Source organism: Aotus nancymaae, unplaced genomic scaffold (genome assembly GCF_030222135.1).
Source record: "Aotus nancymaae isolate 86718 unplaced genomic scaffold, 86718_ANA_hifiasm-v0.15.2.pri h1tg000049l, whole genome shotgun sequence".
In the NCBI taxonomy this organism is placed as follows: Eukaryota; Metazoa; Chordata; class Mammalia; order Primates; family Aotidae; genus Aotus; species Aotus nancymaae.
Window position 1 is genome coordinate 33,867,065 of NW_026988463.1, and position 19,508 is coordinate 33,886,572.

A 19,508-nucleotide genomic window follows, 5' to 3' on the forward strand; every position below is an offset into this window, starting at 1 on the left:
ACATTGGGCTCCCAATGTGCCCTACACCAACTGCCAGAAATCTCAACTGCTGCCCTCTAGGCTCAAAAACTGGGTTTATCAACAGCTCCAACCATGTATCTTTGTTTTTCTTTCTTGTTTTGTTTCGTTGTTTTAATATAGGGTCTCTCTCTGTTGCTCAGGCTGGAGTACAGAAGCATGATCACGGCTCACGGCAGCCTCCACCGCCCAGGCTCAAAGGATTCTCTCACCTCAGCCTCCAGAGTGGCTGGAACTACAGGTGCATACCACCATGCCCGGCTAATTTTGTAATTTTTCTGTAGAGATGGGGGTCTCACTATGTTGCCCAGGTTGGTTTCAAACTCCTGGTCTCAAGTGATCCTCCTCGGCCTCCAGAAATGCTGGCATTACAGATATGAGTCACCATGCCCGGCCTATTTTTATTTTTGTTTCCTCATTAAATGCCTGACTGCTTGTATCATCCAGCAAAAATCCTTTGCTATCAAGTGTTGAGAGATGGTCCTGCTAGTACTTTATGAACACAGCACTGAACAGAAAATGGATGGGTAACTGTTGAGAGCAAAGAAGCCCGTCTCTGCTCTTCTTGCACAGGAGGGGTGCTGACAAACTCTCCCTCTCCATACTCCAGCCAGGCTCCTGGGAGCCCCCTCCTCCGCTGGGCCTCGCCCTAGCCTATCCAGGCTGGAACGAACACTAACACAGCCCCTAACAGCTCAAGGCCGCATTCCTAGAACGATCACAGCGCCCTTTAACGTGCCTGCCTGAGAAACTCGAGGGGGCCACAAGAATTTCCTGTGAGTTCCGGCCAACGCCTGAGGATGAGGTGTCTGTCTCCCAGTCTCTGTGGGAGGTTGGGGGCCTGACTTCAGTAAGCCCCAGGGGCAAACCCAGATCAGTTGATTTCACAAGGGCCAACCCTCCCTTCCTGGTTTTGGTGATTTTTGACTTCCCTAACTCTACTGAGTCCCCATCCCTTCCCACTCCCTCACTCCCTTTAAACTCCGGGTGTTGACACGGAGCCAGCTTTTTCTCATGTTGTCAGTAGTTACTAAGTAAAAATCTGTTTTTTCTGCATTAACTAGTGTCTCACTGGGTCCTGCAGGGCAGCTCCTATGGTCCCTCAGGCTTGAAGGGTCACTTTAAACAATTAAAAGCAACAGGACACAAAAATCCCTGGCTAGAAAAATACAAAAAGCAGGTCTGTTAGCAGGGCAGGCCTGGAGGGACTTCCCCTTTCTCTAACATTCCCACGTGGCCCTGCACACCACACAGCACCGCCCCTGGGGAGTCCTGGGCCCCTTCCTGGCAGAGCGGCCACTCTCTTGCAGTGGAAGGCCTGGGGTACTCCGCGGCCTCCAACAGGAAGCCTGTTAGAAAGGTCACCAAGGCCCTCTGAATCTGGGGCTCCAGAGACCCTCCTCCAGGTCCCCTGCAACTCCCTAACTCTGAGAGTCTGATCCGAGCCCAAGGACCAAGTGGGGCCCTCCCCTGTGACTCTGCCAAATCCTCATCAGGTCAAGCCCTACTCCAGGGACAGGCTTATCCTCCTGGTCTGGACCCCCAACCCAGTCTTGAAGCGGGATCTCCTACCCCTATCTGGAGCCCCGCACCCCAGCACAGGTCTTCAACCTCAGCCTCCTACAAGGAGTCTGGGGATCCCGCCCCGGTCCAAAGATCCCCACCCAAGGTCCGAATTCCCCACCCCGATCCGTAGCTCCTCGACCCAGGTTCGGAGACCGCCCCCCCATCACAAGAAGTCGGATCCCTTCACCGAGGTCCGAATTCTTCACTCCCCATCCAGGGCTCCCCACCCCAAGTCAGATCCCTCCCCACAGGTCTAGAGACCCCCGCCCAAAGTCAGAGCCTTCGCATCGGTCGGAATTCCCACACCCTATCCCGAGGTCCCTCCCTAGGTCCGAAGGTCCCCGCCCCAACCCGGCCCCCGTCCGGCCCGCGCTCTCACCTCTCCTGCGGCGGCGCACGCTGGGACAGGACCCGCCCCGGCGGGCGCAGGCAGCGCGGCGGGCAGCCCCAGCCGCCCGGGAAGCCCCGCGACGATGGCGGCGATGGCGGCGATGGCGGCGGCGCTGCGGGGAGTGGGAGGGCGCTTCCGGTGGTGGACGCCGGCCGTGGCGGGCGGGGTGCGCGGCGCGGCGCAGGGCGCCGTAGGTAGGTTGGGGCCGCGGCGTCCTCGTGGCGGGTGTCCGCGCGGCCGGGGCGTCCTCGTGGGGGTGTCTGCGCGCCCGGAGCCTGGGTGTCCGCCTGGGGGTGCCCTCGTGAGGGTGTCCGCGCGGCTGGGGCGGGGGTGTCCCCTTGGGGGTGGCCACGCGGGGATATCCATGGTCTAGTCTTGCGCAGGAGTCCGGGCTGCTTCTAGCCCACAGGCAACCCCCTTCCCAGATGGGGAAACTGAGGCTGGGTGCCTTGTCTAAGGTCCTGCTGTGCTGGCTGCACCTTTGGTCTCCCATAGCTGGCGCCCCAGTAACAACCACAGCCCTGAAGATGATGATGTCCCACCTCCTGAGGTCAGCAGGCACCGGCTCCACTGGCCACGCCTCCCACCTCCCATCTCCTACCTTCTCTCCAGTCCCCTAGACTCTAGAGGTTAGAGGCTGCATAGAGCAAGGGGAGGATACACGCTCATCCTTCTGCAGCCCCTGAGGAACAGTTGACCAAATCAGGACCGTAATCATAACTGAGCACTCGAAGCAGGGGCTGGGTGCCTGATCACTCAGGAGGGTTCTAACCTCACCCTGTAGGACAGATTCCCCCAGAGCCGGCCAAAGCGCCACCATATCTGTTATGTGTGGCCAGTTTCATTCCATGCACGACAACATGGTCCCCCACCATGCAGCAGGGCCTTCGACCCTGCCCCCTGGACACCTGTGACAGCGAGCAGCTCTCCCCACAGGCGATGAGTGTAGAGGGGTGTAAGGATGGGGTTAGGGTTCCTTCCCAGGGATGGCGACTGTGGGAGGCAGGGTGGCTGGCCCTTGACCAGCGGTGGACTCGGGAGGGAGGGCTGACAGCATGTGTGAATGGATAGAGGTGTTGCTATGGAGGTCTTGGGGATCTCCAGGATGGAGGGTGACCTGACAGAGTCCTGGGAGGCAGTCACCACCTCGCGGCTTTTCTGAGCCCTGAGACCCTCGGCCAGGGCACTCCATCTTTCAAAGCTTCCTGGCTGAGTGTGTCAGGTTAAATGCACCCATGCTCCCACCTAGTGCTCGTAAAAGACTCATAAACAGGAGCTGCCCCGTGATCACAAGCTCAGGGCCCTTCAGGTTTCCAGTAACCATGGCCTTGGGCCAGAGCATTTGGATTCTAGCTGGGCAAGGAGGTAACCTGAGGGACCTGCCCCTTACTGGGGCAAGGAGGAACTGATTGGCCTGGAGAAGATGCTGACCCACTACAGCGACTTTGGAGTATAGTTTTTTGTATTTTTTTAGTAGAGACGGGGTTTTGCTATGTTGGCCAGGCTGGTCTTGAACTCCTGACCTCGTGATCTGTCCGCCTCAGCCTCCCAAAGTGCTGGGATTACAGATGTGAGCCACTGTGCCTGGCCCACGGTGCAGTTTTTGTTGTTATTGCAGTTTTTGTTGTTATTGTTGTGTGTTTGTTTTGAGACAGAGTCTCACTCTGTCACCCAGGCTGGAGTGCTCTGGTGCTATTATAGCTCACTGCAGCCTTGAACTCCTGGGCTCAACTCACCCTGCAGCTTCAGCCTCCCCAGTAGCTGGGACTATGGGCCCTGCAGTTTCTCCTTTTAGAGCCGGAAGACCTGCTCCGTCCCAGGCTTGGAGGAGGTGGCTCCCCTGAGCAGGAGCCAGAGTGACACTTGCTGCCAGGAGAGAGCTCAAGGTAGGGAAAGCAGCCGCACAGGAAAGCCCCTGAGGTGGCACCCCAAGGTGGCCAGCCCACCTGTGGGTGCACATTTTGGGGGAGCCTTCTGCTTGCTCTAGCTGGTACAGTGCTCCATTCTCTTGGGCCTTGCTATGAGCTCTGGGCTCCTGCTCTTTGCTGGCCTGTACCAGGCAGTGGGTTCAAAGAGGAGCAGAAAATTATTATTATTATTATTGTTATTATTATTAGAGACGGAGTCTCGCTCTGTCGCCAGGCTGGAGTGCAGTGGCGCGATCTCGGCTCGGGGATGGTGGCTGTGGGAGACAGGGTGTCTGGCCCTTGGCCAGCAGTGGACTTGAGAGGGAGGGCTGCAACCTCCGCCTCCCAGGTTCAAGCAATTCTCTGGCCTCAGCCTCCCAAGTAGCTGGGACTACAGGTGTGTGCACTACCACACCCAGCTAATTTTTGCATTTTTAGTAGAGATGGGGTTTCACCATGTTAGCCAGGATGGTCTCGATCTCTTGACCTTGTAATCTGCCTGCCTTGGCCTCCCAAAGTGTTGGAATTATAGGTGTGAACCACCACACCCGGCCCAGAGCAGAAAATTAATGGAGAATGTGTCAGCGGGCGAGGCGAGGCAGACACTTTCTGGGGCCAAGCCCTGCAGGCAGAGAGGGTGTACCTGGCCAAAGTGGGTGAGGGGCAAAGTTCCAGGACACTGGAGTGCACAAGTGTGTCCCCAGGTAATGCCTGCCGCCAGGTAATGCTTGCTGCCCGGTAATGCCTGCTGCCCAGCCCTTCCTCCCACAGAGCAGCATCTGCCCTACCCACCTTTGAGGTACTTTGGGTTCCTTCCTCTCCATCAGGCTACCCAGCACTCCCAAGTGCTTAAAGGCAGATTTCCTGCACTTGCAATTGACTCCCCTATGCCAGTGTTTATCAGCCCGAGAGGGCTCCTGGGTGTGCACAGGGGGAGAGCAAGCCACTTGAGATAAGCACATCGACACAGCCAGCTGCTCACCCTCCCCGATAGCAGATGGGGCACAGTGCGAGGCTGCAGGGCAGGATGACCCAGCGAGGGCCCTGTGTGGCAGCAAGAACAGGCACCTGCCACGGGAGATAGGGCCTTTGTGGGCCAAGCCTCCGGCCACCAGACAGCAGGAGGAGAGAGATGCTCCTCCATCAGCAGGTGCATGCTCCCCTGGGGACCTGGTGGCAGCTTCCCCTGACCAGCAGTCCTTGGTGCTCTAGACTTATATTAAAGCCACGAGAATAATTTACAGCAGTTTAGGCCTTTCCAGAGCCCTTGAGTTGAATTAGGAATTGAGTGTGCTTTAGACTGGCTGCCAGAACCGAGCACTCAGATGCTGGCTGCCAGGTAAAACCGTAGGAGGGTCTGGGTGTGGGGTAGCCTGGCTTCAGGCCATGGCCTGAGTGCCTGGATACAGCTTCCCAGGCTTTCTCAGCTGCGAGCCAGGGCTCATCTCGGTTCCAGCTCTTGTATCCTTTAGGAGTGCAGGTTCTAGACCCCTGTCTGTGGGACATCGGCAGAGCCGGGGTGCAGAGGGACATGGCACTCCAGGTATATTCTCTGCAGCCTTGCCTGCCTAGGAAGGTGGAGGTGGCTGCAAAGATAGGCTCAGCCTTCTCATGACACGTGCTGGGCTCTGATGCTGGTGCTGGGCAGGTTGCCCAGCCTTGGATGACAGACCCTGCTCTGATCACGGAACATCTTGGCCTTGTCTGAAGCAGCGACCAGCTCCAGATGCCCTGGCAGGGTGGTGCTTTTCATCTGGGCAGGCTCGTATCTGCCGACGGGCTGAGAGCACTACTTGTTTTATACCCCAGACTCCTGTCATCAGTCCCCATCCATCGCTCACCCCAACAGACTGATCCCTTTCAATTATTTCTTCCTTCCTTCACCACGGAGCAGGCTGGTGCCTGGTGCGGGTGTCCCGGACCTCAGGCCCAGTTCAGTGTGCTTCCCCTCTCTACTTCCTCCCTCCACTCCTTTCTTCTCCATCCCTCCCTTTTTTGGCTGCCCCTTGCCTGCCTGCCTCGCCAGTAGCTTCCAGAGTAGACACAGATGACAGGTTTTGCAGGCTAAAAAGGCTGAGAGTGGCCCTGTGTGCATTGAGCCACCATGAAGGACCAAGGCCAGCCGACACCACAGCCAGCCTAAAAGGAATTCCAGGGATAAAACCTGAGCCCAGGCAGCTCTCCCTGTGCCCAGGTGGCTTCCCTCCTGGGTCACTGCGGCCAGGCGCACGGAGACCCTGGCTGTGTGGACTGGCCGGCTATGAGTGATGGGCTGTTTGTGCTTTTATTCTTGCTCACTTGTGACAGAGGGCAGACTTCACAACTGAAAGGCGTGTGGACTCCAAAATGTCTTAGACCATCTTGGTGGTTCATGCTTGTAATCCCAGGACCTTGGGAGGCTGAGGTGGGAGGATTGCTTAAGGCTAGGTGTTTGAGACCAGCCTGGGCAACATAGCCAGACCCTGTCTCTACAAAACAAACAAAAAAAATTAGCTGGACATGGTGGTCTGTGCCTATAGTCCCAGCTATTCTGGAGGCTGAAGCTAGAAGATCACTTGAGCCCAGGAGGTAGAGGCTGCAGTGAGCTGTGATTGCCTCGCTGTGCTCCTGTCATGGGGGCCCTTCTGGGTCTGTGTCCCAGCCTTGTGCTAACCATGTTCCTTCCCACCTTTCATCCCTCCCCCAGCAGGGCGGTGGGACTATAATCTTCTGGGTGACAGAGTGAGACCCTGTCTCAAAAATAAACAGAATAAAAAAGAAAATAGCTCTGTGTCTCAATCAGAACACTGGGTAAAGTTTGAGTTCAGAGCAGTTAGCCTGGTGTGTGTATGCAGCGTGGTTTGCAAAGATGATCACACACACCCACGGCCAACCTCGCCCCCGTATGGCTTGATCTCTGGATTTGCACAGACGATGTGTATGGAGTCACTCTTTCTGCTCTGATGTGTGGTGCCTTGTCACCCCTGACTGTCACAGAATGGAGTCTCCCATCCTGATAAAATAGATCCCTCACCACGTTTAACCAGAGAGCTTTTAGCCTGTTGGAAATTGTGGGGGCCCTTCTGGGTGTGTGCCCCAGACCTGTGCTGGCTGCATTTCTTCTCACCTCTCATCCCTTCCCTCAGCAGGTCAGCGGGACTATGATCTCCTGGTGATTGGCGGGGGATCTGGCGGCCTGGCTTGTGCCAAGGAAGGTATGAATTCTGTATCCTTTGTGGCAAGGCCTCAAAGCTTTTAGGGCCCCCAGAGAGGGTGATGCTGTCCAGAAAGCATCCATGAGCAGAATGCACTGCCTCCCTGCTGGGGTCACCCCAGTGGCCTCTGTGCTGTGGTCTGTTCCCCGCTATGCTCCACCTGTCTGCTGCACCCAGTGGCCATGGTGACGCTTCCACTAGGGCTCATGGTCAGTTCTGCTGGCTGAGTCTTATACTTGGCCTGGCACCCAGCGAGCATTCAATGAAGATGTTGGGCAAATGGGCTGGACCCAGAGGTATACAGAGGTGACACCTTGCAGTCCTCTACTAACCCGCATGGTGCACATGCCACCAGCACTTTGCTGGACTCTGTACCCTGCTGGGTACAGCAGGAGTTCCTGGTCTGCTCTGGCCGTGTCTAAATGTGATAAGGGGGCAGGTGTGGTGAATGGGGAGGAGAGGGGATGAGAGGGAGGTGGGGCTGAAATGAGAGGGAGTTAACTGGGCATTTTGGACCTGAAGCTGTGCTTCTCTGATGTCTAGTACTGGGCTTTAGAAGCACAGATGGTGTAAAGGAAATCCACTGCTCTTGCTCTGGGGGACTGGGGAGTGGGTAGGAACCTGGGAAGTCTCCTGGCTGATCGGGGATCAGCACCACACTGGACCCTCAGAGCCACTCCCAGAAACAGATGGCACAGGCGGTGATGAGGCCCGGTGCTGTTCTTTATAGCAGACCAAGCACCTGCACTGTGAGTTCACTCCCATGCTGTAGCTGCAGAGACCTGAGTCCCCTTTAATCCAGAATGTGGGCAGCGCCTGGGTGTGTCTTTGCCTTTCATGAGAGTGGCATTTCCCTGCAGAGGATGACGTGGCTTTGCACCTTTGTTGAGATGAACTATACACATTCACATGGGCAACCTGATCATTCTTGACATGTGCATGTGCCCCTGCAGCCAGTGCCACAGTCACGATGGTGAGTGTGTCCTCTGCCCCGTTAGTCTGCTGGGGCTGCCGTAACAAACAGACTGTAACAGACCGGGCGGCTGAAAACACATGCTTATTGTCTCTTGGTTCTGGAGGCTGGAAGGCATCAAGGTGCGGGCAGGGCTGGTTTCTTCTGAGGCCTCTCCCTTGGGCTGCAGATGGCAATCGTCATCCCTCTGTGCATGTCTGTGTCCTAATCTCTACTTACACCTGTCCTTCTGCATCAGGGCCCACCCTATGGCCTCCTTTTTCATTGGCTTTTTATTGGAGACAGAGGCTTGCTCTGCCTACCAGGCTAGAGTGCAGTGGTGTGATCTCAGCTCACTGCAACCTCGAACTCCTGGGCTCAAGCCATCCTCCTGCCTCAGCCTCCCAAAGTGCTATTACAAGTGTGGCCTCTGAACATGTATATGGCCTCATTTTAACTTAATTAGCTTTTTTTTTTTTTTTTGAGATGGAGTTTCGCTCTTGTTGCCCAGGCCGGAGTGCAATGGTGCGATTCTCCTACTTCAGCCTCCCGAGTAGCTGGGATTACAGGCGTGCGCCACCACGCCCAACTAATTTTGTATTTTTAGAAGAGATGGGGTTCTCAACGTTGGTCAGGCTGGTATCGAACTCCCAGCCTCAGGTGATCTGCCCGCCTCTGCCTCTGAAAGTGCTGGGATTACAGGCGTGAGCCACCACGCCTGGCCTAATATTTTTTATTAAAAAAAAAAAAAAAAAAAAAAAAGGCAGGGCGTGGTGGCTCACGCCTGTAATCCCAGCACTTTGGAGGCCAAGGTGGGTAGATCACATGAGGTCGGGAGTTCAAGACCAGCCTGACCAACATGGTGAAACCCTGTCTTTAAAAAAAAAAAAAAAAAAAAAGAGAGATGGGTGTCTCTCTGTGTTTCCCAGGCTGGCCTCAAAATCCTGGGCTCAAATAATCCTCCCACTATAGCCTCCCAAAATGTTGGGATAACAGGCATGAGCCGCTGTGCCTGGCCTGTAGTTTTCGATGTATATGTCTTTCACATATTTCATCAGATACGTCCCTAAGTGTTTCATATTTTTATAATAGTTTTATTGAAATACACCTCACATTATGTATGCAGTTGTCCCTTGATATCCAAGGAGAATTGGTTTCAGGACCCCTGGCTGTTACCAAAATCCATGGATGCGGAAATTCATGCATACTAAAGTCAGGCAGTTGGCCCTGCAGAACCCACAGATACAAAGCAGCCCTCTGTATATATAGTTTTGCATTCTATGAATTCTGTTTTTTCTTTTTCTTTCTCTTCCTTTTTTGGTTTTTGAGATGGGGTCTCCCTCTGTCGCCCAGGCTGGAGTGCAGTGGTGTGATCTTGGCTCACTGCAACCTCTGCCTCCCGGGTTCAAGCAATTCTCCCACCTCAGCCTCCTGAGGAGCTGGGATTACAGGTGCCCGCCACCACGCCTGGCTAATTTTTTTGTGTTTTTAGTAGAGACGGGGTTTTACCATGTTGGCCAGGTTGATCTCAAACACCTGACCTCACGTGATCCACCCACCTCGGCCTCCCAAAGTGCTGGGATTACAGGCGTGAACCACCGAGCCCGGCCCTCTTTTTTTTGGGGGGAGATAGAGTCTTGCTTTGTCACCCAGGCTGGAGTGCAGTGGTGCAATCTTGGGTCACTGCAACCTCCAACTCCTGGATTCAAGCAATTCTCCTGTCTCAACCTCCTGAGTAGCTGGGATTACAGGCGCATGCCACCACGCCTGGCTAATTTTTGTGTTTACAAAAATTAAAAATGGGGTTTCACCATGTTGGACCAGGCTGGTTTCAAACTCCTGGCCTCTGGTGATCCTCCCACCCTGGCCTCACAAAGTGCTAGGATTACAGGTATGAGTCACCACCCTGGCTTTTTTTTTTTTTTTTGAGACAAGGTCTCGCTCTGTCACCCAGGCTGGTGTGCAGTGGCATGATCTTGGCTCATTGCAACCTCTACCTCCTTGGTTCAAGCAATTTTCCCACCTCAGCCTCCTGAGTGGCTGAGACCACAGGTGCCACTATGCCCAGCTAGTTTTTGTATTTTTTGGTAGAGATGGGGTTTTGCCATGTTGCCCAGGCTGGTCTTGATTTCCTAAGTTCAAGCGATCCACCTGCCTCAGCCTCCCAAAGTGCCAGATTATAGGCATGAACCACCATGCCCAGCCGAATACTATATTTTCAATGCGAGTTTGGCTACAGGTTTGGAACCTGCTAATATGGAGGGATTATATATATATTTTTTGAGATAGACTTTCGCTCTTGTCACCCAGGCTGGAGTGAAGTTGCAGTGACGTGATCTTAGCTCACTGCATGCAACCTTCACCTCCGGGGTTCAAGTAATTCCCCTGCCTCAGCCTACTGAGTAGCTGGGATTACAGGTGCGTACCATAATGCCTGGCTAATTTTTGTGTTTTTAATAGAGACAGGGTTTTACCACATTGGCCAGGCTGGTCTCAAACTCCTGACCTCAGGTGATCCACTTGCCTCGGCCTCCCAAAGTGTTGGGATTACAGGCGTGAGCCTCTGTGCCCGGTCAAGGGATTATATTTATTGAAAATAGCTCCATGTATGAGTGGCCCTACACAGTTCAAACCTGTGTTACTCAAGAGTCAGCTGTAAATCACTTATTTAAAATGCATCATTCAATGCTTTTTAGTATAGCCACAAAATTGTGCAACGACCACGACAGTCAAGTTTAGAACATTTTAGTCTCTCTCCAAAATACCCCGTACCCATTAGCAGTCACTCTCTGTTCCCCGCTCTCCCCAGCCCCTGACAAACCACTAATCTACTTCCTATATTTATGGATGTGTCTGTTCTGGACATTTCAGCCGTTTTTTTTTGTTTTGTTTTTTTGAGACAGAGTCTTACTCTGTCACCTAGGCTGGAGTGCAGTGGCTCAATCTCTACTCCCTGCAACCTCTGCCTCTCTGGCTCAAGCAGTTTTCCCACCTCAGCCTCCTAAGTAGCTGGGATTATAGATGTGTACCACCATGCCCCGCTAATTTTTTGTATTTTTAGTAGAGAGGGGGTTTCACCATATTGGCCAGGCTGGTCTCCAACTCCTGACCTCAAGTGATCCACCCACTTTGGCATCCCAAAGTATTGGGATTACAAACATGAGCCACCTTTTTTTTTTTTTTTTTTGAGACAGAGTCTCACTGTGTCGCCCAGGCTGGGGTGCAGTGGCGCGATCTCAGCTCATTGCAACCTCCCCCTCCCAGGATCCAGCCATTCTTGGGACTCAGCCTCCTAAACTGCTGGGATTACAGGCGCGTGCCACCACGCACAGCTAAGTTTTGTATTTTTAGTACAGGTGGGGTTTCTCCATGTTGACCAGGCTGTTCTCCAACTCCTGACTTCAAGTGATCCACCCGCCTGGGCCTCCTAAAGTACTGGGATTGCAGGCGTCAGCTACCACGCCCGACCCGTTGTTTTGTTTTTTGAGACAGAGTCTCGCTCTGTCACCCTGACTGGAGTGCAGTGGTGCAACCTCCGCTCACTGCAATCTCTGCCTCCCAGGCTCAAGCAATTCTCCTGCCTCAGCCTCCCAAGTAGCTGGGACCACAGGCATGGGCCAGCACACTTGACTGATTTTTGTACTTTTAGTAGAGACGGGGTTACACTATGTTGGTCAGGCTGGTCTCGAACTCCTGACCTCAGGTGATCCGCCCGCCTCCACCTCCCAAAGTGCTGGTATTTACATGTGAGCCAGCATGCCTGGCCTCTTTTCACTTTTTTGATGGTGACCTTTGTGCCACAAAAGTTTTAAATTTTGATGAAGTCCAATTTATCTTTCTTTTTCCTTTGTTGCTTATGATTTTGGTATCATATCTAAGAAACTGTTGCCTAATCCAAGGTCACAAAGATTTACGCCTGTGTTTTTTCCTAAGAGTTTTATAGTTCAAGCTCTTATTTGTTTTGAGTTGCTTTAAGGTTTATGGCATGTACCTTAACTTGTCAATCTACTCTTAAAAGAGCATACTTTTATTCTACCCTTTAAAGCTTCATTTTGTGTTATTATGCATTTTACTGTTACATGTTATAAATCCACAGCACCTCGTTGTTTTTGTTTAAAATATATTTAAATAGTGGGAGTAGGGCCGGGCACGGTGGCTTGCGCCTGTAATCCCAGCACTTTGGGAGGCTGAGGCGGGCAGATCACCTGAGGTCAGGAGTCCAACCCCTCTCTACTAAAAATACAAAAAAAATTAGCCTGGCATGGTGGTGCATGCCCGTGATCCCAGATACTTGGAAGGCTGAGGCAAGAGAATTGCTTGAACCCTGGAGCAGAGGTTGCAGTGAGCCGAGATTGTGCCAGTGCTCTTCAGTCTGGGAGACTGAGAGGTAGCTACCATACGGTGCAAGCTGGGATCCATCAGAGGTTTATACAACCACCCTGAAGTCGAAGGGAAAAAGTGACCCAGAGGTCTGGGATCTTGAACAATGAAGGAGGAACAGTGTTCTGTGAGGAAGGTTTGTTTTTCACATGTTAATTTCTTCAGCAAACCATCTGAATACTTAATGTGGTCCGAACTCTGGCCCGGGACCCAGAACAACAAACACGCACCAGGACAAAAGCCGCTGACTCACGGAGTTGTTTAGTTTAGTTACCGAGACAGACACGTGAGCAGATAGTTTATCATATGTGGTAAGGTGAAGATAGGGCACAGAACTGATGCATCTAACCAAGGAAATAAAAAGAAAAAAATACGGACTAGTTAGAATGCCTGTTTTATTGATCTTTTCTGCTGATTCTGACATCTGTGTCACTTCCTAGTCAGTCTCCATTGACTGACTTTTTTCCCCCTCTGTAGGTGTATTTTCCTGCTGCTTTGTGTGACTGGTAATTTTTGGTTAAATGGCAGACACTTGAATTTACCTTGCTGGGTTCTGGAGATTTTTGTATTTCTAGAAATATTGAGCTCTGTTCTGGGATGCAGTTAAGTTATTAAGAGTCGGTTGAGGCCGGGCACGGTGGCTCACGCCTGTAATCCCAGCACTTTGGGAGGCCGAGGCGGGTGGATCACGAGGTCAAGAGATCGAGACCATCCTGGTCAACATGGTGAAACCCCGTCTCTACTAAAAATACAAAAAATTAGCTGGGCATGGTGGCATGTGCCTGTAATCCCAGCTACTCAGGAGGCTGAGGCAGGAGAATTGAACCTGGGAGGCGGAGGTTGCGTTGATCCGAGATCGCACCATTGCACTCCAGCCTGGGTAACAAGAGCGAAAATCCGTCTCAAAAAAAAAAAAAAAGAGTCAGTTTGACCCCTTTGGGTCTTCTGCAAAAGATTTCTTAGGTGTGTTTGGAGCAGTGCCCAGTCCAGGGCTAATTATTCTCAACTACTGAGGCATGACCCAATGCCCCAGGAATAATACGCTTTTCCCAGTCTGGCTTCTGAGAACAGGCACTGTCCCCTGCCCTGTGTGGGCGCTGTCCCCTCCAGCCCTTCCAGGTGGTTCTGTCCCTGCTCTCGGTAGCTTCCCAAGACACATGTGCCAATCAGGTCTCCCAGATCCTCTGGGCAGCATCCCCTCACCGTCTTCTCTGCGTGACCTCTGGCCACCTCAGTCTCCCCAGGCTCTCAGTCCTCTCCTGCGCTGGCCTCTCCCCAGCCTCCCCCGGCCTGCAGCGCTGGGTCCTGGAGACTCCCTAGGGCCCACCATGTTTGTTTCCTGCCTCTCAGGTCCTTTGTTGCCTGATGTCCAGTACCTCAAAGCCTGTTGTTTCATGCATTTGACCTGGGTTTTGGGTTGCCTCAGGGGGAGGGTAAATCTGGGCTCTGCTGCTCCATCATGGTCAGGTGTGGGAGTTGGACACTGGCTTTTTGTTTTTTTGAGATGCAGTCTTGCTCTGTCACCCAGGCTGGAGTGCAGTGGCACAGTCTTGGCTCACTGCAGCCTCCACCTCCCAAGCTCAAGCCATCCTCACACCTTAGCCTCCTGAGCAGCTGGGACCACAGATGCACACCACCACACCCAGCTAATTTTTATATTTTTTGTAGAGACAGGGTTTTGCTGTGTGGCCCAGGCTGGTCTCAAACTCCTGGGCTCAAGCCATCTGTTTACCTTGGCCTCCCAAAGTGTTGAGATGACAGACGTGAGCTACTGCACTTTGTGGACATGAGCTTGTTTTTTTTTGAGATGTAGTCTTGCTCTGTCATTCATTCTGGAGTATAGTGGCGCTATCTCGCTCACTGCAACCTCCACCTCCTGAGTTCAAGCAATTTTCCTGCCTCAGACTCCTGAGTAGCTGGGACTGCAGGACCCTGCCACCATACCCTGCTAATTTTTGTATTTTTAGTAGGGACAGGGTTTCACCATATTGGCCAGGCTGGTCTTGAACTCCTGACCTCAGGTGATCTGCCTGCCTGGGCCTCCCAAAGTGCTGGGATTACAGATGTGAGCCACTGCATCTGGACGACGTTAGCTTTTTGAAGGCCAAGGCCTGAGCTTTTAAATTGAGCCAGGGAATCCCAGTATTCATTCGGTGAGCAAAATGGATTTTTAAAATGAACTCTTACAAAACTTGGTTCTAGCCTTGCTTTATGATAGCCATGAATTGAACACATTCTGTGGCATTTTAGGGTTCATGAGATTTATGCGTGCCCTGGGGTCAGTTGAGTCCGGGGCCTGAAGTTTGCCAATGTAGTGCCCAAGCCCAGCCAAAGGGAAGCTTAAAATTAGCCCTGGCTAATGTTTTTTTTTTTTTTTTTCTTTTTTGAGACAGATTCTTGCTCTGTCGCCCAGGCTGAAGTGGGTGATGCGATCTCAGCTCATGCAACCTCTGCCTCCTGGGCTCAAACGATTCTCCTGCCTCAGCCTCCCGAGTATCTGGGACTACAGGCGCGTGCCACCATGCCCAGCTAATTTTTAAATTTTTATTTTTTTACTGTACTTTTGCTCTGGGGTACATGTGCACATCCTGTATCCTGCAGGATTGTCACTTAAGTACATATATACCATATTTATTTTTAGTGGAGACGGGTTTCACCATGTTGGCCAGGCTGGTCGCGAACTCCTGACCACAAGTGATGCACCTGCCTCAACCTCCCAAAATGCTGGGATAACAGGTGTGAGCCCCCGTGCCCGGTCTTGGCTAATGGTTTCTGAGTTGGCCTCGGAACCTGTGGCCCTGGGTGGCCCCACTGATGGCCGGTATGGTAGCTGGGCGGCTCCGCAGCAGGAAGTGTGGTTTGGAGTCAGGTCTCGGCTCTCACTCTGGGGCTGGCCCACCCTGGGGCTGCTGTGTCACTTCTGAGCTTTGGTGTCCTGCTCCTGAGGGTGAGGCAGCTGGTACCCATCTAGGGGGCTCTGGCTGGGCTGGGAAGGGGGCAAGAGAGAGCCTCTGAGTCAGGAGCCATTCTCAGTGGGGTGGCTACCTGGGGAATGCCACCCAGGGATGCTTGGGTGGGTACTGGGCTTGTGTGGCACTGCAGATGCCAGCAGTGTGAGGGGTGGGTGGTCCAAAGGCTACAGGCCCAGAGAGGTCTGAGGGCTCCTGCCTGTGGGCAGCGCACCTGGGTGGGCAGTGGCAGCAGGAGGCTGAGAGACTTAGTGCAGAGCCAGCAGGTGGCACAGCTCAGCCAGCTGGAGCACTGAGGCAGATCAGGGGCCCTAGTATCGCGCCACTTAGCCACTGTGGGCAGCCGCAGGCCCAGGCCCTGCCCATGCTCTTTTGGACCTCACAGGCCCCGAGGAGTGCCTGTTCTCGTCAGGCCCTGAGCCAGCTCCCCCGTGCTCACCTGCCGCTCTCCTTACCCTTTCAGCTGCCCAGCTGGGAAGGAAGGTGGCCGTGGTGGACTATGTGGAACCTTCTCCCCGAGGTAGGCAGCACCTATGGGAGCCGGGTGTCCTAGGGAACGAGATGGGAGGTGGGCCTGGTTCCTGTACAGAGGGCAGCTGACGCCAAAGTCCCTCAGCCCTGCTATCTGTGGTCTCTGGACAGTGTCCTGTTTCATACATCATTACTTTAAAGTTCTTCACCATTCCCAAAAATGACTCTGGCCAGGTACAGTGGCCCACACCTGTACTCACAGCACTTAGGGAAGCCAAGGCAGACCTTAATCACTTGAGCCCAGGAGTTTGAGGCTGCAGTGAGCTATGATTGCACCACTGCACTCCAGGTTAGATGACAGAGGTGAGAACTAAATTTTTTTAAAAATTGAAACAGTCTCGCCCTGTTGCCTAGGCTGGAGTGCAGTGGTGCGATCTCGGCTCACTGCCAACCTCTGCCACCTGGGTTGAAGCAGTTCTTGTGCCTCAGCCTCCTGAATAGCTGGAACTACAGGCGTATGCCACTACTCCTGGCTAAATTTTTGTATTTTTAGTAGAGACGTGGTTTCCGCCATATTGGCCAGGCTGGTCTCAAACTCCTGACCTCAGGTGATCCACCCGCCTCGGCCTCCCAAAGTGCTAGGATTACAGGTGTGAGCCACTGCACCTGGCCTATTTTTATTTTTAATTAAAATAGCGATCACATTTGTGTGACATGTCAGCTGGCCCTGTTAGAGTTACAAAACAACTTCAAGGAATTCCAAACGCCCTAGAACAACAGGGAAGTCTCCAGTAGTCACCTGAACATAAATTCAAATGTGCTCTTCCCCCGTCCCAGGCACCCGGTGGGGCCTTGGTGGCACCTGCGTCAATGTCGGCTGCATTCCCAAGAAGCTGATGCACCAGGCGGCGCTGCTGGGGGGCTTGATCCGAGACGCCCCCCATTACGGTTGGGAGGTGGCCCAGCCCGTGCCGCATGACTGGTAAGGACCCGGCGCCATGGCATTCAGGTGCTTTTCTACTACTCTTGGGTGGAGAAGGAAGAGGAGGCTTATCCTCCGTGAACCTTCACAAGGAGTGTGCTGTAGGATGGGTTTCTCAGCCAGGGGTGACTCCGTGCCCTCTGCCTCAGACATCTGGGAATGTCTGGAGACAGTTGTGGTTATCATTGGGGAAGGGTTTGCTCCCCTCCTCGGGGGAGCCCAGGGATGCTGCTGCCATGCACAGCACAGCCCCACCAAGAACAGTCCATCTCCAAGGCTGGGAGTGCAGGGTGGGAGGCCGCTTCAGCTGAGTTCTTTTGGGAAGGGGACCACGTGGCCCAGCACACAGACACCCACAGTAGCTCAGATAGGCCTCTGCCTGCCGGGGGTAGCCTTTGGGGCACAGAGCAGCTGCATCTGGACAGCTGTGGGTCAGAGCCCCTGTTTTCTGTGAGTCCAAAAGTCCACAGCCCCAAGCCCGGGACAGGCGGTGGCTCGTAGGGATGGGTGTCATGTTTTGCCACCTTTAAAAGAACTCTCTTTTTTTGATACTTCTATTAATGTACATCTGAATCTTTTTTTGTTTTGTTTTGTTTTTTGTTTTTGTAAAGATGGGATTTCACCATGTTGGTCAGGCTGGCCTTGAACTCCCGATCTCAGGCGATCCGCCCGCCTTGGCCTCCAAAGTGCTTGGATTACAGGCGTGAGCCACCGCGCCCGGCTGTACATCTTAGTCTAATAGTCCATTGTGAGACTCTGCAGCTAACACCTGTGTTGTGCTTTTATATTTTGTTTTGTATGTTCACAGGAGGAAGATGGCAGAAGCTGTTCAAAATCATGTGAAATCCTTGAACTGGGGCCACCGTGTCCAGCTGCACGACAGGTACTGAAGCTCCCTTGGGGAGTGGGCCGCCCTCTGGGCCTTTTCTTGGGCGTTTTGTGCCTGGACACATACTGACTCTGCAGAGCACGCCCTGGCAGGCTCTGCGGGTTCAGGTCCCTGCTCGTGGGTGAGGATGAGGACAAGGAGTGGATGGCAGTGACCGCAGGGGAAGGGGAGCCTGCCCTCTGCTGCTGAGCAGAGCCTGGAGGTGCCAAGGAATGATAAGGCCACGTTGGCAGAATGGCCAGAGCCCAGGGCTGCACAGGGAGGAGGCACTTGGGGCTGGGAGGCCTCAGGCCAGAGAGCATGGACGTGGCTGGGCCTGGGGCTGATACGTGGTGAGGGCCATCCCAGTTGTAAGCCTCCACCCCGTGAACCCCCCTCTTACTACACAGCTCCAGCTCCTCGGGTATGGCTGCAGGGGCCTGGTGCTTTCTACTGGAGCAAATGTCCTTACCTGGTCGTCATTCCTGTCAGCTCCTGGGGGATCCCCAGCGCAGAGGCCAATGCTCCTACAGCCTGCAGCCTCCTCCTGGGGCTCAGCTGCCAGCATAGCAGGTACCTGAATCTGGCACTGCCTCAGGCCCAGGCTTTCTCCCAGGGCTGTGGCCCTGCCTGTGCCCCATGGGCCGTGGAGGGGACACTGGCCCTGCAGAGGTCTGATGGCTCTTCTCGTGTACCATTTGCTTGGCTCCAGGGGCATCTTCCTGGGGCTTCACAGCAGGGAGCAGTTTTGTGCCCATTAAATCCGGGAAAGCAGAGACAGGAAGCCAACTGCTTGCCACTTACCTGGGCCTCACGAGCTCTCCCCCTGTCCAGGGAGCTAAGCCACATGGTGTTGTGGAGTTCGGGATCTGTATCCCCCGGTACAGTTTCCTGGGGGCAGCAGGCTCTGCCCTCTTTCCTCCCTGCCCTACGCAGCTCCTGGGCAGGCACCAAACAGGCCCAGCCCACTGACTGCCCCAGAGCCACCTGTAGAAGGAGGCCGGGGCGCACTTTGGCTCTTTCTGCTTTTTCACTCTTCTGAAAAGTGCTGCCATGAGCATCGTGTGGCTGTGTCCCATACTGCTTCCTGGCTGTCGAGGAAGCCAACCCTGTGATTGAAGGGTTCTTGCTGCGAGAGCTTCACACAGCTTAGATGGCCCATGGAGGTGCAGGCTTGTGAGTCGGGAGAAGGCAGGCTCATGCAGGAGGCGGAGCCTTCCCAGAACCCTTGCTGCAGCATGGCCTTTCTGTCATTAGGAGGTGTTGGCCGGGTTCGATGGCTCATGCCCGTAATCCCAGCACTTTGGGAGGCTGAAGTGGGAGGATCACTTGAGCCCAGGAGTTGGAGACCAGCCTGAGCAACATAGTGAGACCCCTATGCCTACAAAAATAAAACAAACTAGCCAGGTGTGGTTGCCCATGCCTGGAGTTCCAGTTACTTGAGAGGAGGCTGCAGTGAGCTATGATCATGCCACTGCACCCCAGCCTGGGTGACAGAGCGAGGCCCTGTCTCTAAAAAAAAACAAGTGCGGGGCGTGATGGCTCATGCCTGTAATCCTAGCACTTTGGGAGGCTGAGGTGGGTGGATCACCTGAGGTCAGGAGTTCAAGACCAGCCTGGCCAACATGGCGAAACCCCATCTCTTCTAAAAATATAAAAATTAGCCAGAATAGTAGTGCAAGTTGTAATTCCAGCTTCTTGGGAGGCTGAGGCAAGAACTGGGGCAAGAGAATGTTTGAACCTGGTAGGTAGAGAGGTTGCAGTGAGCCGAAATCATGCCACTGCACTCCAGCTTGGGTGACAGAGTGAG

At 53.7% G+C, this 19,508-nt stretch overlaps 2 protein-coding genes across 7 annotated transcripts in view; one reads left to right on the forward strand and one right to left on the reverse strand.

Moving 5' to 3' along the window:
• COMT (catechol-O-methyltransferase) overlaps nucleotides 1-1,998 on the reverse strand; it is a 28,432-nt gene extending 26,434 nt beyond the window's left edge. The window contains exon 1 of the mRNA XM_021673943.2: nucleotides 1,964-1,998. The gene's annotated coding sequence lies outside the window, so the exon portion shown is untranslated. The remainder of the gene's footprint in view (nucleotides 1-1,963) is intronic.
• A 68-nt stretch (nucleotides 1,999-2,066) lies between these two features.
• Nucleotides 2,067-19,508, forward strand: part of TXNRD2 (thioredoxin reductase 2) — a 55,757-nt gene continuing 38,315 nt past the window's right edge. For 4 of the 6 annotated variants that reach the window (XM_064362827.1, XM_064362826.1, XM_064362829.1 and 1 more), the window contains exons 1-5: nucleotides 2,067-2,169; nucleotides 7,008-7,076; nucleotides 15,841-15,897; nucleotides 16,686-16,830; nucleotides 17,639-17,713. In XM_064362827.1, coding sequence (XP_064218897.1) covers nucleotides 2,067-2,169; nucleotides 7,008-7,076; nucleotides 15,841-15,897; nucleotides 16,686-16,830; nucleotides 17,639-17,713 — 449 coding nt within the window. Of the gene's footprint in view, nucleotides 2,170-7,007; nucleotides 7,077-7,936; nucleotides 8,050-15,840; nucleotides 15,898-16,685; nucleotides 16,831-17,638; nucleotides 17,714-19,508 lie in introns of those variants that run through there. The other 2 variants (XM_064362830.1, XM_012454186.2) reach the window with 2 other exon arrangements.